The 15,204-nt window shown below is 30.6% G+C and overlaps 2 protein-coding genes across 2 annotated transcripts; both read right to left on the bottom strand.

The window, feature by feature from the left end:
- Nucleotides 1-508: 508 nt before the first annotated feature.
- Nucleotides 509-2,157, bottom strand: LOC126679766 (40S ribosomal protein S24-1). The gene is made up of 5 exons (XM_050374743.2): nucleotides 1,997-2,157; nucleotides 1,628-1,669; nucleotides 1,124-1,294; nucleotides 848-934; nucleotides 509-735 (listed from the first exon to the last, which is right to left on the bottom strand). The coding sequence occupies exons 1-5, from the start codon at nucleotides 2,066-2,068 to the stop codon at nucleotides 694-696; spliced, it is 414 nt and encodes a 137-aa protein (XP_050230700.1). The 5' UTR covers nucleotides 2,069-2,157; the 3' UTR covers nucleotides 509-693.
- A 3,261-nt stretch (nucleotides 2,158-5,418) lies between these two features.
- Nucleotides 5,419-13,489, bottom strand: LOC126682386 (phosphatidylinositol 4-phosphate 5-kinase 7-like). The gene is made up of 10 exons (XM_050378041.2): nucleotides 13,262-13,489; nucleotides 13,113-13,173; nucleotides 10,818-11,849; nucleotides 9,994-10,161; nucleotides 9,037-9,202; nucleotides 8,768-8,878; nucleotides 8,476-8,663; nucleotides 8,106-8,263; nucleotides 6,522-6,687; nucleotides 5,419-5,859 (listed from the first exon to the last, which is right to left on the bottom strand). The coding sequence occupies exons 2-10, from the start codon at nucleotides 13,157-13,159 to the stop codon at nucleotides 5,580-5,582; spliced, it is 2,316 nt and encodes a 771-aa protein (XP_050233998.1). The 5' UTR covers nucleotides 13,160-13,173; nucleotides 13,262-13,489; the 3' UTR covers nucleotides 5,419-5,579.
- Nucleotides 13,490-15,204: the final 1,715 nt, after the last annotated feature.

The raw sequence follows: 15,204 nt of genomic DNA, 5'->3' as shown, positions 1-15,204 counted from the left end.
TAATGGGGTAAACTTAATCTTCTACATTCTAATTTAGGTGTCAATTAACAATTAAATATTAAAATTCAAATTATGACTAAAAAACATTCATGAACTTATTATTAATATATTTGACAATTTAATTTTATGATTAAATATTTTTGGTAATCTTTTAAATTTGAAAAACCATCTAGAAAAAAAAAAATATAATTCAATAAAAATAACTTAGATAAGTTTGCATTGAAAATTTAAAATTCATAAAATGTAAAATCAATAAGTTTATAAAAACCAATTTAAAAATATTAAAATATTATCACACCAATAATAAAACAATAAATTTAGACTTCTCATCAAAAACAAGATTTTAAATATCAAAAAATGAAAAATAATAGATTTTCAAATTTCATCCATTCTATCAACTATCAATTTTTACTAAACAATTTATTCTATTTAAATCTTAATAAAATACATCATCTAAAATATATCAATCCAAACAATGTCTTAAGATTATAGCACTAATTGACCACTGTTTAAATTCAAATTTGATCCTTTGCAAAATAAAATTTAGGACAAAAAAAGGTTGCACCAACATCCACACAGAGCAACAAAAGATTTCATTCAAAATTTCCTAAATACTCTACTGAACTATTAAGGGAATCCCCCACTGGGGCATATGAATACGAGTATGTAAAGATGACAACAAATTGCTTCAAATCATTTCTTCTTTCCTGCCTTGGCAGCATCACCAGCCTTTGTCTGCACAAGAAAACATCAATATCAGTTATTATATCGTCTGTAGATCGTAAGTTGAAACGAGAATCACATGAAGTCTACATCGAGAAACCACAAGCAAAACAAATTAGCTTACCTTCTTTACTCCACGAATCTTCTTGGACCTGTTCTTTCTCTCCTTCATTTGTTTCCTGGACTTCTCAACCTTAGTATCAAGTCCATTCTGCATATACATGACAAAGAATATTTAGCAAGCTACGATGAATTGTATGTATCACTAAAAGACTTGTAAAACCAACCACCATTCAGAATCTAATGTGATACCTAAGTAGTAAAAAAAACAATAATTGCAACTTGCAACAGTAAGCTCCAACCCTCAGACAAAGTGTTAAATGAATTATAGAATGCTTACCCTGATAAGCCTGTACTTGGGCTCGAATTTCTTTGCATTCTCAACGGAATCATAAATCAATCCAAATCCAGTGGACTTTCCACCACCAAAGTGAGTCCTGAACTTAAATACAAAAATTGCATTGGGATCCTTCACCTCATACAAATTAGCTAACTTGTCCTTCAGCTCTGCCTGCAGAAAACAAACATAAGTAACTCAAAAAAACAAAAGAGGCGACAAGGTGATCAACCATAAACTGATCAAGGATAAACAAATTCCAAAATTCAGAACCAGATTCTCTCATCAGAAACTTAATTCTCAAAAAACAGCACACTTTTCCTATTCAGGTGAAGGGTAACATAATTACTAGCACTGATACATTTACTTTGAACATCGTTTTACTCTACAAATAAGCTATGTTTACGACACAATTAAAGTTCATACAGCTTGAAAAAGAAAACACAAAAATAGTGGCATTTCATGAGAAAGAATTAAAAAAAAGCGGAATTTGAAAGAAGACTATACCTTGGAAACATTGGCTCTTCCGGGGTGAAGAACATCGATAATCTGCATAATCAAACACAATAGGAATTAAGAAACAATTGTCTTTACAAGAAAGTACTAAAACTGTGGTCAACCGGTTATTAAAATCATATTTCAATTACCTTAAAGTCCATCTTCAAATCAAATTACTAACATTCTATCATTTCATATCCTCAAAATTAAATATCATAATTAATTATTTTATAAGCGTAGTAAAGATCTAACAAACACCCATTTGGACACCAGCATAGAATCATTAATCTATAACAAAAATAAAATATAATAGAAAACAATCAAAAATAGAGGTTTTGCTAAGAATAATAAACCGTAATTTTGGAAGAATGAGCTTACAAATTGCTTCCTGGATAGGAGGCGGTTGGTCATGAACTTTCTGGTTCGAATAGTAACCGCCTTGTCCGCCATTGTCTTGATGCTAGCAAATCCTTGCCGACGGGATTGTGGTGAAGTAGAGAGAGTAATGAATTCAATTGAAGATTCAGAAACCCTAGCAAACTATTTGTCTTTAGGGTTTCTTGTTCCCAGTTTTGGACTACACTAGTATTCGGCCCATTGGGCTTCATGAACTGGGTTTTCTGATTTTTTTTGGGTGATTTACAAAAATATCTCAAAACTATAAATATTTGTCAAAAATACCTCAAAAACTGAAAATTTATTAACGTACCTAAAAATTTAATTATTATTTTTTTACTCCGCAGTTTATTTTCTTACTCTGCAGTTGCAAACAGTTTCAGAAAACACAATTTGAAACTGTTTTACAAAACGTTTCAGATACAGTTTCTAATAGAGTTTCAAAGACAGTTTCTAATTGGGTTTCAAACGGTTTATAACTGTTTTTTTTTTAAAAAGTTGAAACTATTTTATGAAACGTTTCATATACAGTTTCTAATAGTTTCAAACGGTTTCAGAAAATAAAATAAAATTTGAAACATTTATAAACTGTTTCAAAGACGGTTTTTAATTGGGTTTCAAACGGTTTATAACCGTTTCTTAAAAAAATAATTTGAAACCGTTTAAAAAAAACATCAATTACAGTTTCAAAAGGTTTTAATTTTTTTTAAAAGTGGACATCTTTGAAACCGTTTATAATACAGTTTCAAACAGTTTAAAAAACCGGAGTATTTTTACAAAAAAATTCAGAGTAAAAAAATAAATTTCTGAGAAAAAAAATAAATTTTCAAAAAAAAAAAAGATAAAAAAATAATTTTTCAAAAACCAAAGTATTTTTGTAAATATTTTTAAAAAAGAAGTATTTTGTACAAATTCCTCTTCTTTTTTTTCCAAGTTAGAATCAATTATGAAGATTAAAAATTACATCAAGTGAAAGTCATATAACAAAAGTTATCTATATGATCTTTCCAAAATATGAGATATCAAATAATAAGCAAAATTCAAATACAAGCTATAAAAAATCGAAAAAAGGAGAACAATCTAGACTTATGATCCCGACACTTAAACACAATGACTACATTGAGCGGGTGTTTAGATAGTTTCTTTTCCGATTTGCTCGACGAAACGCTTGAATCCGTTGAAGTCTACTATTCCAATCTTCATCTTCATTTAGATTTTTTTATATTACTGACCATTTCCAATCTTTCAAATAATATAAAACATAGAAATCAAAACGACAGTTATAAATAAAATAACTTTATTGTTCACAAATTTTAAAATTTTCTACATCCAGAATTCGTGAAAATATTAAAACAAAAAAAACTTACGCAAAATACGATTCGCGTTAAGATGTAACAACAGAGAAGGTCATTAGAACTAAAACTGAATGGCAGTTCACATGATTAGGGGTGAGTTCGGTTCGGTGTACAAATTACCATAATCGAACCAAACCATACCCCTATAATATTCAAAATCAAACTTCAATATGGTTTACGTTTATTTTGATTCGGTGAACTGAAATTTTTAATTCGGTTCGATTTGGTTCGGTCTTAACTGAAAACATAAATTTTCATCATCATTAAAATTATGTTTATAATTAATATTTTTACTAAATATAATGATTATGTTTCGAAAATATTTCAGAAATTCTCGGAAACTCATAAGAAAACGTTTCGAGCCGTTTCTGTGAATAAAAAAATTATATAGTTATAAAAAAAACCTAAAAAGTTCTCAACTAATAATTATTTTGAATCAATTACCCACAATTTGTATTGTTTACTTTATCTACAATAAGACTTATCTTTTTATTTTTATTGAATTTAATTATGTTTGATTTATTTTATTAATTGGCATAAATGTATAAATAAAATTAATATATATAATATTTTATAATTTCTAATATTATAAATATACTTCTAGATTTTTTATTATTTACACATTTCTCCCACATTTCGTGTACTTCATTTTAAAAATTTGTCGTTTTCCCGTGTCTGTTTCGTGTCGTTTCCGTTTCCCGTTTTCCGTTTACGTGCTACCTAGGTGATCATTTGACATTATTTTTTAATAAAAAAAAGCTAATGAATAATAAATTTAGGATTTTAATATATATAAAAAAACATAAAATAAAATAAAAAAGAAGTAGAACTTCGGTTTTTCAGTTCACCGAGGTCTAAAATCAAACCATAATTTTTAAAAATCTCAAACCAAATCAAACCATATTAACTACTTTAAATAATTCATTATTAATTTCAGTTAGGTTTGATTTGATTTTGCTCTAATTTTTTATCACCCCTATACATGATAGAGAGTTCAAAATAACATGTATTATATGCTTTTTTTATGTCGAAATCTTGAAACTAAAATTTGGATTACGGTTGAACATTTCGAATCTATTTCATCAACATCTAATAAAAAAATTACTAAATAATGTTTGACGATTACCAAAAAACATGTATTATATATAAAATAAAGGGGTAATGTCATAAAACATTTATCAACTTTACACGTTTTTTCAGTTTAATCATGTTTTTTAAAACTTCTCATAAAAATACACCAATTTTTATTTTTTTCTCAAATTGATACACGGTGCTGACGTGACACTCATTTATTGGTGCAATTTGCTAAACTGTAAGTTATTTTTGACCAATAAATGAATAACACATCAGCACCGTGTATGAATTTGAATTTTTTTTTGTATTTTTATGAGAAGTTATAAAGAATGTAATTAAATTGAGAAAACGTGTAAAGTTGGTGAATTTTTATGACATTAAAATATATGTAAATTTTAGTTTTGTTTTCCTTTTCAACATCTAACCTTTGACTTTAATTTAAAAAACTGACAAATTTGCTATATGTTTCATTCTATCACAAATGACTATGAATTTTATACTTCAAATACAAGTGCACATATTATAAATATTGGGGAAGATAAATCATTAACATCATAAATAAAAACTACTCTTTTTGATGTGATTAGCACCCATGTATAATAATAACAACTTCCACAACAAAAATAAAAATAAAAAATCTAAATTTTAAATCTCATCAGCGCAACACGCGGACATCGGCCTAATTGAATAGATAACCAAGTTACATGCTACATGTGTAAAAATTAACGGTGTTAGGAAAAAATTAACGACATGGACAATTGAAATATTAAATAAAAATTTGAGGATGGCTGAGGTACGAATTCAAGTTTAGAAACAGTTGGGGGAGAACAAGAAGTTTAGGGACCGTTGATGAAAATTATCCGGCATTCATGGCCTGTTTTTTCAAAAGAATTGGAGAATGTAGGACCTAGATTATAACAATGCAAGAAAGGAAGATCCTTTCTCTGGTAAAACTCAATTCTTAAGAAGAAAAAGAAAACAAAAGCTGATAGATATGCAAATCTTTTGCATAAACTTCATGTGCTTGATCTTTCTATACAAATGATATTTTGTAAAAGAATTATGTAATGAGAGTAAGCATTGCATAAATATCTTTCAATTGTAAGAGGAACAAAAACTGTAAGGCTTTCTTTTTTTCATGGTTGCTCAGCGAAAACTTTCTGCTGAAACAACTTGAGGAAACGGTCGGCGTACAACTTCGGTTCAACAGCAGAAATAGTCGAACCGTCGTACTTCAACGACTTGAATTTATTCTCAATTTTCTTTTTAAAATTGTATCCCTGCAATATATCAATTATGCCCATGTAGAGGACCACATCATATATCTCAAAAAGTTCAACCTCCATGGAATTAACCTCCTGTTGATGTTTGCGGCTAGCTTGAGCCGGCATGTTTACTCCTAACTGCACCCGCAATCTGAGTATCACAAATTATCATCAATTAAATTCGAACTAATAAATCATATCTTAGTATTTCATTTTTTATTACATGATGAATTTCTGAACTTCGACGACCAAGTGTAACATAAATTATATATAATGCTGAGAATTGAAGTACAAATTCAGATTCCGAGGTGGCCAAAAGCAATGCATTTATCAATAAAATAGCAGACTCAACCTGAGCCGAACACAGAATTGAAGTACAAATTCAGATCCCGGAGTGGCCAAAAGCATAGCATATATCTATAGAATAGCAAACTCCACATTGTAATTATAGAAATTTTAAGTGACTTATAAGTTACTAAAGTTCGACATGGTCCTACAACTTATTTTCTTTCGTAAGAGTTCATAGAAGTATTAGAATTCAAATAAAATCTTAACCTTTAGTGTCCCTTATTTTTATTTTCGTATTTAAAAAAGAACACAACAAGTCCACAAGTCCCTACTAGTTACCGTTTAAAAACTTATTTATAAGACCAGAAACAACGGTAAAGCCATATGTAGAAAATGGTTAAAAACAATCTCCCAAAAATGTCTTAAAGTTATGCAGAGATTAGCATGCAAGTGAAAATGGCCACCCCTATCATTAGTGAGTTCCCCAAAATTAGTGCATCAAGCATATAATTAAATTTGGTTTACCTTGCTGTGCCGGGCAGTAAGAGATCAACTTCCTTTGCACCAGCAGAATGTGCTCTAAGATTATTCCCTCTTATGTGAGGACCAGGTGCTGTGTTGACAAAGCTCGGTTCATGCGTAACTAGGAGCAACCCCGTTGAAATCAGAGGCTCCACTTGTGACGTTATACCTATTTAATGCAACACATTAGTAGTCCATCAAAAAATAGTAAATTTTGGCTTGAAATTAAGATCGAAGGCACCATATTAACAAGAATGGGTAGCAGACACTAACATGTTTTTACAATGTCATTTCTTGCAGAGAGAAGCTCTACAAGCAAAGGATTTTAAATGCAGAACTCCTTAAATGTAAATCATCTGGTATACGAAAAAGAAAGAGACCTAAATCGTCATGTAACTAGAATGAAAGTAAAAATATATATATTTAAAGGTGTATCTGGATTCAAAATTGACATGACCACAGAATACTCAAAATGTTATTTATAACAGTAAGGATACCATCTAAACAGAAAACAGAATTGCAACCGTATCACTATTTGATTGATCAACGTTGTGGCGACCACGATCAAAAGGTGAACCAAAGCTCAGAACAAGCCTACTTCTAAATTCATGCCGAGTGTTGGAAAGGCCATGTATTGCAGTGGACGTGGAAAAAATAATCACAGAACCAAATCAGGCTAACCTTAAGTATTTTCTTGATATCATTAATCATCAATCTTTCCAATATGTTCACACCATTATGACTTTGATATATTTCTTTTTGCCAGATACGACTATTGATAAATAAAAAATGCAAACAATTGTCAACTTCTATTTGTTAATTCATAGACGCAAATATAGGTGTTGAATACAAAGTAACAAAGAAAAGCTTATCCATCTTCATTTTCTCATTCAGATATTTAAACTAATCAAATGTTAAGCAAACTTTAGGACTCTTTCAAAGTCATTAGACAAAATGCTCAAGATAATAGGACAACTTTTGCCTCGATACACTTGCATTCCATGTTCAATTTCCCCCAACTTTGATATGTCATGAATCTTCACCAAATTACTTGCACTCACAAGTTGTTATATAGGAATCTAGGGTAATTAATTCTGAAGATCACTGAACTTTCGAGTTTTTTCATTTCAGCCACTAAACTATTTTTTTTTTTTCATTTTGATCACTGATTTTTCATTTTTTTTCATTTTGGTTTTTCAGGCCAAAAATGCTTAGGTGGCAACCGGAAGTTGACATGTGACAACCGGATTTTACAAGTTTTACTTTGAAAATTTATCATACATACATAATTTCACTTTAAAAATAAATTTTTAGATCAAATAATGCATATATGGCAAGTTTTCAGGTTAAGAAAAAAAATTAATTTCGGCTGCCACCTAAGCTTTTTTGGCCGGAAAATACCAAAATGAAAAAAAATGAAAGTTCAGTGATCAAAATGAAAAAAAAATAGTTTAGTGACTGAAATGAAAAAACTCGAAAGTTCAGTGATCTTCAGGATCAATTACCCAGGAATCTACCAAATCTCTACGCCAAAATAGAAACAATTGATATAATTGGTAAATTTGTCTGCACTAAAATGATACGTACCATCTCCAAAAGGTAAATTTTCTGGAATATTCGGCATTGCACCAGCGGATTGTAGTATAGCCTTCAACTGCTCAGGAGCTCTAAAATGTAATCCCAATAAAAGGCTATAGTCAATTATATGTTGAGATTCCAGGAAATGGCAATCTTCGGAAAGTTGTCTGCATAAAGACAAAAAATATCCACAAGTTCGCTGAAGGTCAAAATACTTGGACAAACAATCAATTCTACATATTCATTTGATTGCAAATTAAGCTTTAACCAAAATCAACTTCATTTGAAGAGTATAATTATTCAGGGATACAAGAATAGAAGACATTAACTCAAATACTGGACAAGCTGTTACATTGCAAAAGTTACATAATTAACTCACTTGAAGAGGGACTCCCGCAACAATTTATCCATCTGAAATTCATATGTAAGATCAAGATCTTTCAAGGCCTTATTCGCTTCCATTTTATCAGCATCTGTAAATCTTCCTTGAGTTGACCCCTTCAGATCATAGCATCTATGTATTTTCAATTCCGTGCAAAACATATTTCCCATGACCACAAAGCGTATCTACATACAAAAGGGAAGAAAACAACACAAGAGACCGAAGCCTCACTAATTATAAGCAACACGAATATACGAAAGAAATGAAGGCAATAAGACATCAACAATACCTTTCTTCCACCTTTTAATATTATTCGATGGACGCCAAAGAACTTTGTTATTAGAGTATTTTCATGCTTTACTACATGATCATAATAGTTGGGAAGCATCTTGAGAAGGAGCTACACAGAAGGAAAGGAAATTATATCTTCTAACCATAAAATTATTTAAAGGGATAATTATTAAGATAATGAAAGACAAGAAATCCTTCTCATTTCTAAAACAATAAGGGAACAGCTAAAATAATTTGAAGAAAAAAAAAAGTTAGGTAGGAACAAACCTTGAGTTCAGATTTCTTTAATGTTTTTATCACAAATCTATCATCATGAGAAAGATAGAACAAACTGCCACTTTTGCCTGCAGAAGAAAGCTCCCTTAGACCATCATCGCCGCAAATGGACATCATATATTCAGCTGCATCTAATTTAAACATCTCCTTTAGATTCCTGAGATCATGATCGCACATATACTCAGAAAGTATCCCAAGAATTACATTCATATATTCAAAACTTTTGCGGTCTCACGGACTTCAATTAAAGTTTATAGTTATAAGTATGATCAAAACATTAGAGCGGGTATAGGAAAAACAAGGTATCAATGTCAAACAACACAACAGACACAAACATGATGCATGAATGGAAATTTAAAGCACAAACAAAAAAATTCATCTTGTAACCAAAGATTATAAAGGTTCAACCAAGATCTCTTAAACATAACATGATAGCCAAAGGAATCAGAAGAATAAAATAAAAATTAAAAAGAATATAGATCATTTCAACAGAAATGTAAATGTCAGGCATCAGCAAGCAAGCACATGGAGAATTAACAAGATACTGTGCAGAATGTGCATTTTTCTAGAGTCATCTTCCCTTCTACTTTAGTACACTAGTTGATTTGCACCTGAAAATCCTTATATGTAAAACTCAGCTAAAACAAGGTGAAAACAAATTCATTTTCAGTTGTAAGGGAAATAGTCCTTTTATTCTTTCTAAAATGGAACCCTCTTATTGCTGATCAACGCAGAAAAGGTGGCCAAAGTTCGTTAGCACAATACTCAAATGTCTATGTTCTCATAGATGGTCGTTGAGGAAAAACATAAATTGGCAATGGCATACATTTGAGATCAAGTGGAAGACACGGCCTTACCTTCAACTAGCTATTCAGCAGAGGATAATCCATACTGCTCTAAATGTAATTTATTCACATAGAAAATGATTGGAAAAAGATTGCCAAATACCTGAAGACCATAGGGCGATAATCTTGCCAGTAGAAATCGACAGAATAGTGTGGAGGTGTAAAATGGGAACCCATTCTAGGGAAATACATGCTTATTGCAGCGCTATCTCCAAAATCAGAGGCTCGAACTTCGCGCATAGGCAATGGTGTGATCTTGCCAAGAGTATATCTGAGAGCTTCAAATTGAGGATTTTAAAATGTAAGAAGTTCAAACAACTAGTTAAGCAGATAGCCAAAGGCGTGTTAGAAATAGATATCAAACATAGACAAAATGAAACTAAGTTCTTAGTAAAAAAAAAACAATTTATGCTAATTTAATAAAATAGGAGTGGGAAGTTACATTGAATCATATAATTTTATTTTAAAAAGTTATAATGAGCATACGATACAACTCATAGTTTAATTATTTAAGCTGAATAGCAGGGAAAGTATGCTAAAGTATAGACTTTACATATTACCAAAGTATTTAAGACAAAGATCCAAGTTTTAGATGATAATTTTTCCTATACCTTGGCAAAAAAAATCCAATTTCAAGATAGCATAGTTTTGCAACTACAGCCAGATTGCAAGTTAACATCCGATAAACAAAACTAGCTCTCTTTTATAAATCACAGATATCACTTGAATTATATTACACCATTAAGGTTATACAAAGCAAGACGGATAGTAAAGAAATGTGTCATTCGCTTAAATGTTGTGATAATTTTGGAGCAATTTATTAATAATAGATTATCTCGAGAGCAAAACTATTCACCAGATAAATACAAGACAAACAAGAAAAAGTGAGGAGAAAACTAAAAGAACAAAAGGGTGTACTTCCATTACCTGATACCAAGCTGCAAATTGAGCATTAGATAATAGCTTTTTTGGGCCTCAAAATTATCCACGTGTGGCTTCTTTATTACTTTGACATGAAATTTAAGTTTCTGTTTACTTTTTCGTGATTTTTCTATAATTCTGACTCTCTCTTTGAACAACACTTCTTGCATGTATTCTCTTTCATAAATTATACCCTGCAAATCTTTTTGGGCAATGTCCGAGGCCTGAGAAAGCATGTGTGATGGCTCATTACATATTGATTCTCCGGTAGTGTGAGAAGGAGCAAATTTGTCATCTATCGGGTTTGTTCCGCATTTTGGTTGACCTGAACTTCTCAATATTCCACCAACTAATTTTTTCGCAGAAAAACTGCGGGTGACACTTGGTTTTGGAACCACTCCCTGCACCGACTCTAACGATGAGCTGTGCGATAGTGAGTTTAAAGATCGAAGCTTAGTTCCAGGAGGATAGAAGGTTCCTTTTCCATCCTTTAAACCCTTACTCCATGACCCAAAGTAACATCCACCATCTGCAAACTTATAAACTCCAGAACCATCTCTTAAACCATTCGACCAATAGCCATCGAAAAGATCACCATTTTCCCACTTCATAACCCCTTGTCCATTCATTTTTCCACCTTTCCAATTTCCTGTGTATGTGTGTCCACCAATATTCCAAGAATACTTACCATTACCTTCGCGCATTCCTTCCTTCCACAAACCTTCATAAAAATCTGAATTAGCATACTCTTTCTTTCCATGCCCATGCTGTATATTCATCCTCCAGGCTCCTCTGTATTCAGATCCGTCAGGTCCGGTTAAGGTGCCAAATCCATGAAGGTAGCCACCACAGAAATCACCTTCATATTTTGCTCCTGATGACCAAATTATCTGTCCTTTTCCAGTCATTTTACCCTCTTCCCACTCACCCTCATAGACTGTTCCATCAGTCCATGTATATTTTCCATTTCCATGTGGAAGTATTCCTTTAAACTCTCCATTATAGATATCTTTATTTGGTAAGACCTTAGCATCAAGCCTAGGAGAATTCAGAAAGAAAAAACTTATTAGGCCATCTCAAATCCTAACTCCATTTTGGAATAACTTTATAACAAAATGCAGTTAGCTACAATACTTTCTCCGAGACTCCGATCACTAACTCTGTTTTTTTAGACCAAAAGAATACTCTCAGCATCTTTCTTTTTATATCATATTTAAATTACTATTGTTAATACTAAACTTATAACTTTAATAGCTAGCTTATATCCAAATCTAATATTTGATTACTTCATTCAAACAAATTAAGTTATTAATTTCTATTAATAAAAAATAATGAAAAATAAATAAATTTAATAATTAAAATTTTACTTATTCAATTTATTAAATTTATTTTTTAAATAATAGGTACAAATAAAAGTTGCATTTAAAAAAGCAAGATTACAAAAATACATAACATGAAAACAATACAAATTATAAATAAAATAGTTATTCGTATCAATGCGAGTGCAATTTAAGTATCTTTATTCTTAATTTTTCTATGTTAAGGAAGAAATTATTATCATTTGTCTAATTTAATTTCATTATATTTTCGATATTATTTATGTAATATTAAAGTATTGTTGTTTGTCTAATATTCAGTGTTATTAATTTATAATATATATAGATTTCCCAATATGTTTGCTATCTAATTAACTGTTTAATTCTATTATAAATTACATATAAAATAATATAATAATAAAATTAGATATACACAATTTTATAAGATTTAGATGTATAAATTGATTTTTTTATTGATCTAAATGGGTTATTTATAAAGTTGCAAAAATATAAAAAAATACCAAAACAGAGACTGAAAAGAGGAACTCCAATGTTGAAATTTCATCATCCAAACTCCATAATGAGTTAAAATATGGAGTTTGGTGGGAAATAAATTACCTCAAATGAAGTTGAGTTGGGTTGGGCATCTCTTTTCAATGCAGTGCTTTTATGCTAAATTTAGCATGAAAATAGCAAATTTCATATTTAGCATAGAATTCCAACTTTATCTCCAATCTATGATAATCACCTCATTAATTTAACCTATTCTCTCCATACATATAACAAACAAATAAATCAAATTGCACAAAATATAAGCGTAAAGTAAAAACAAGAAAGAATTAAACAATGTGTTAAAATAATAAAAATGATTAAATCGAGAGTGACAACAATTAAAAAATTAAAATTTGGGACTAATCAATTTTAGGTTGAACTGAAGAAAAATACGAAGAGGTAATGCTACATCATTTGAAGTAAAGAAAAGTACCTTTCAGCAATTTGTTCTTGTTTTAGCAACAGCTCGAACACCACCATTTTGCAGTGGATATCTAAAACAAGAAATCCCCATAAAACATTAACCAAAAACACCCAAAATTAAATCAAAAAAATCAGAGATACCAAAGAAGAAATAAAAACCTGAAACTTTCGTGAACAAACAGAAAAACAAAAATCCTCTGCTGGAGAATTGGAAACTGTAGCTGCTTCTCTCTCTTTCTCAATCATTAAAAATATTTAATTGAATAATAAATAAAATTGTATTTATTAGGTTATGTCAGATGAATATGAGAAAGAGGTGGTTTTGGTGTGTAGTGTTTCTAGCGCCATGCATAAAGCTGCCTTTCACTTTCAGGGTTTGGAATGCGAAGGACAGACAGCATCCGCTGCTTGAGCAATTTGTAATCTTTTAACGTGTTATTCTGATGTAACAACTCTTCCACTATTTTATAAAATCATTATATATTTTAAAATAATTTCTTTTACTAAAAATTATATTCAAAAAATGATACACTTTAATATTTATTAAATTTGGCTTTTTTACATAAATATATATATCTGGACTTTTTTTTAATTATTAGGTAAATGGTATAAAAGATTCATGTAGTTTTTTTGAAAGTATACAATAGGTAATTGAATTCGTTTTTGGACCATTTTAGTCCTCTAAAATGGTACAAATAACTCTTTCATTAATCACAGTTAGAAATAGTCGTTAATTGCCGATGTCTCTCTCATAATTATATAGAAAAAAAATTAAAAAATAATTTTAATATTTACTGTATTTATTAATTTTATTCTTATAAATCTTTTAACACGCTTTTACCATACGCTTCCTTTAAACACCATTAATTAAATACTAGTTTACATGCATATACATGCCTTACAGATAAATTCCAACAATAGGCGAGACGGCCTGCAATCCATCCCTAAAAAGTCAATATTCTTAAAGATTGGACTAATAATCAACTACAGATTCTGATTTTAGAGTCTCTTACAAGAAACCTCTTAAACTTCCAAAAAGGTCAAAAAAACCCTTAAATTTTATGGCGGTGCTCAAAAAAACCCTAACCCCTAAAAACAACTAACGTCGTCTATTTTAATGGGCTGTCATTCTAAATAAATAAAAATATTAGTGGTGCCACATCATCAAAATCTCTAAAACTTTAAAACACTCAAAATATCCCTAAAACTATTAACATTTAATTTTTTTAAAAAAATTAACAATTATCAAAAAAAAAATTAACCCAACCTAATCAAACCACCCATTTAACTCATCCATCACTGTCGACTACCTGCCGCCTGAGAATATGAGCTGGTCTGAAAAACCCCTTGGCCTGAGAAGACGAGTCGGTCGTCTTCTCACATGAGAAGACGAGTCAACAGCGGTGGGTGACTGCGGCGATCGGTGGCGGTGGGTGGTCAGCGGCGATGGGTGGTTTGACTTTGGTTAGGTTGAGTTTGATTGTGTTAAATTTTTTATTTTTTTAACTTAAAATTTAATAGTTTTAGGGGTATTTTGGTTGTTTTAAAATTTTAAAGAATTTTGATGACATGGCAGCTGTTGTGGCACCGCTAATAATTTTTGTTTTTTTAGAATGTCAGCTCATTAAAATAAACGGCGTTAGTCGTTTTGTGATTAGAAAGTTTCTCGAACACCGCCATAAAAATTAAAATTTTTTTTGGCCGTTTTGAAAGTTTAGGGGGTTTCTTATGGAAGAGGGGTCATAAAGTTAGAGTTCGTAGATAATTATTAGATCAAATTACGATACAGTCCCTGAGATATACCATAATTAATAGTTTGGTACTCCTTGTTTCAAAAGTCTACTTAATGGTCCCTCAGCTTTAATTCTGTTAACTATTAGGTCCCTCCGTTAATTTCGATACTTATTTTCAAATAATTTGGTACCTCACCTTTAATTTTGCGAACGATTTGGTCCCTCATTTTTAGTTTTATTAAACGATTTGATCCCTCACTTTAAACGATTTAGTACATGAGTTTCAATCCGTTAAATGATTTGGTCCCTCAAATTAACAGAAGGATCTCTCAGTTAACAGAACTAAAACTGAGAGACTATTAAGTAGAC

This window comes from Mercurialis annua, linkage group LG5 (genome assembly GCF_937616625.2).
Source record: "Mercurialis annua linkage group LG5, ddMerAnnu1.2, whole genome shotgun sequence".
NCBI classification, from domain to species: Eukaryota; Viridiplantae; Streptophyta; class Magnoliopsida; order Malpighiales; family Euphorbiaceae; genus Mercurialis; species Mercurialis annua.
Note: the sequence above shows the minus strand (reverse complement) of the source record. Positions and strands in the feature narration are given on the sequence as shown.

Excerpts from the sequence above, each read along its gene's own strand:
- LOC126679766 (XM_050374743.2), bottom strand. The coding sequence starts at position 2,068 with ATGGCGGACAAGGCGGTTACTATTCGAACCAGAAAGTTCATGACCAAC. Across the intron at positions 1,670-1,996 it reads TCCTATCCAGGAAGCAATTT|ATTATCGATGTTCTTCACCC; the intron begins GTAAGCTCATTC and ends TTGATTATGCAG. Across the intron at positions 935-1,123 it reads CCAAGTACAGGCTTATCAGG|AATGGACTTGATACTAAGGT; the intron begins GTAAGCATTCTA and ends ATGTATATGCAG.
- LOC126682386 (XM_050378041.2), bottom strand. The coding sequence starts at position 13,159 with ATGGTGGTGTTCGAGCTGTTGCTAAAACAAGAACAAATTGCTGAAAG. Across the intron at positions 9,203-9,993 it reads TATCGCCCTATGGTCTTCAG|GAATCTAAAGGAGATGTTTA; the intron begins GTATTTGGCAAT and ends TCATGATCTCAG. Across the intron at positions 8,264-8,475 it reads TTGCGGGAGTCCCTCTTCAA|ACAACTTTCCGAAGATTGCC; the intron begins GTGAGTTAATTA and ends GTCTTTATGCAG.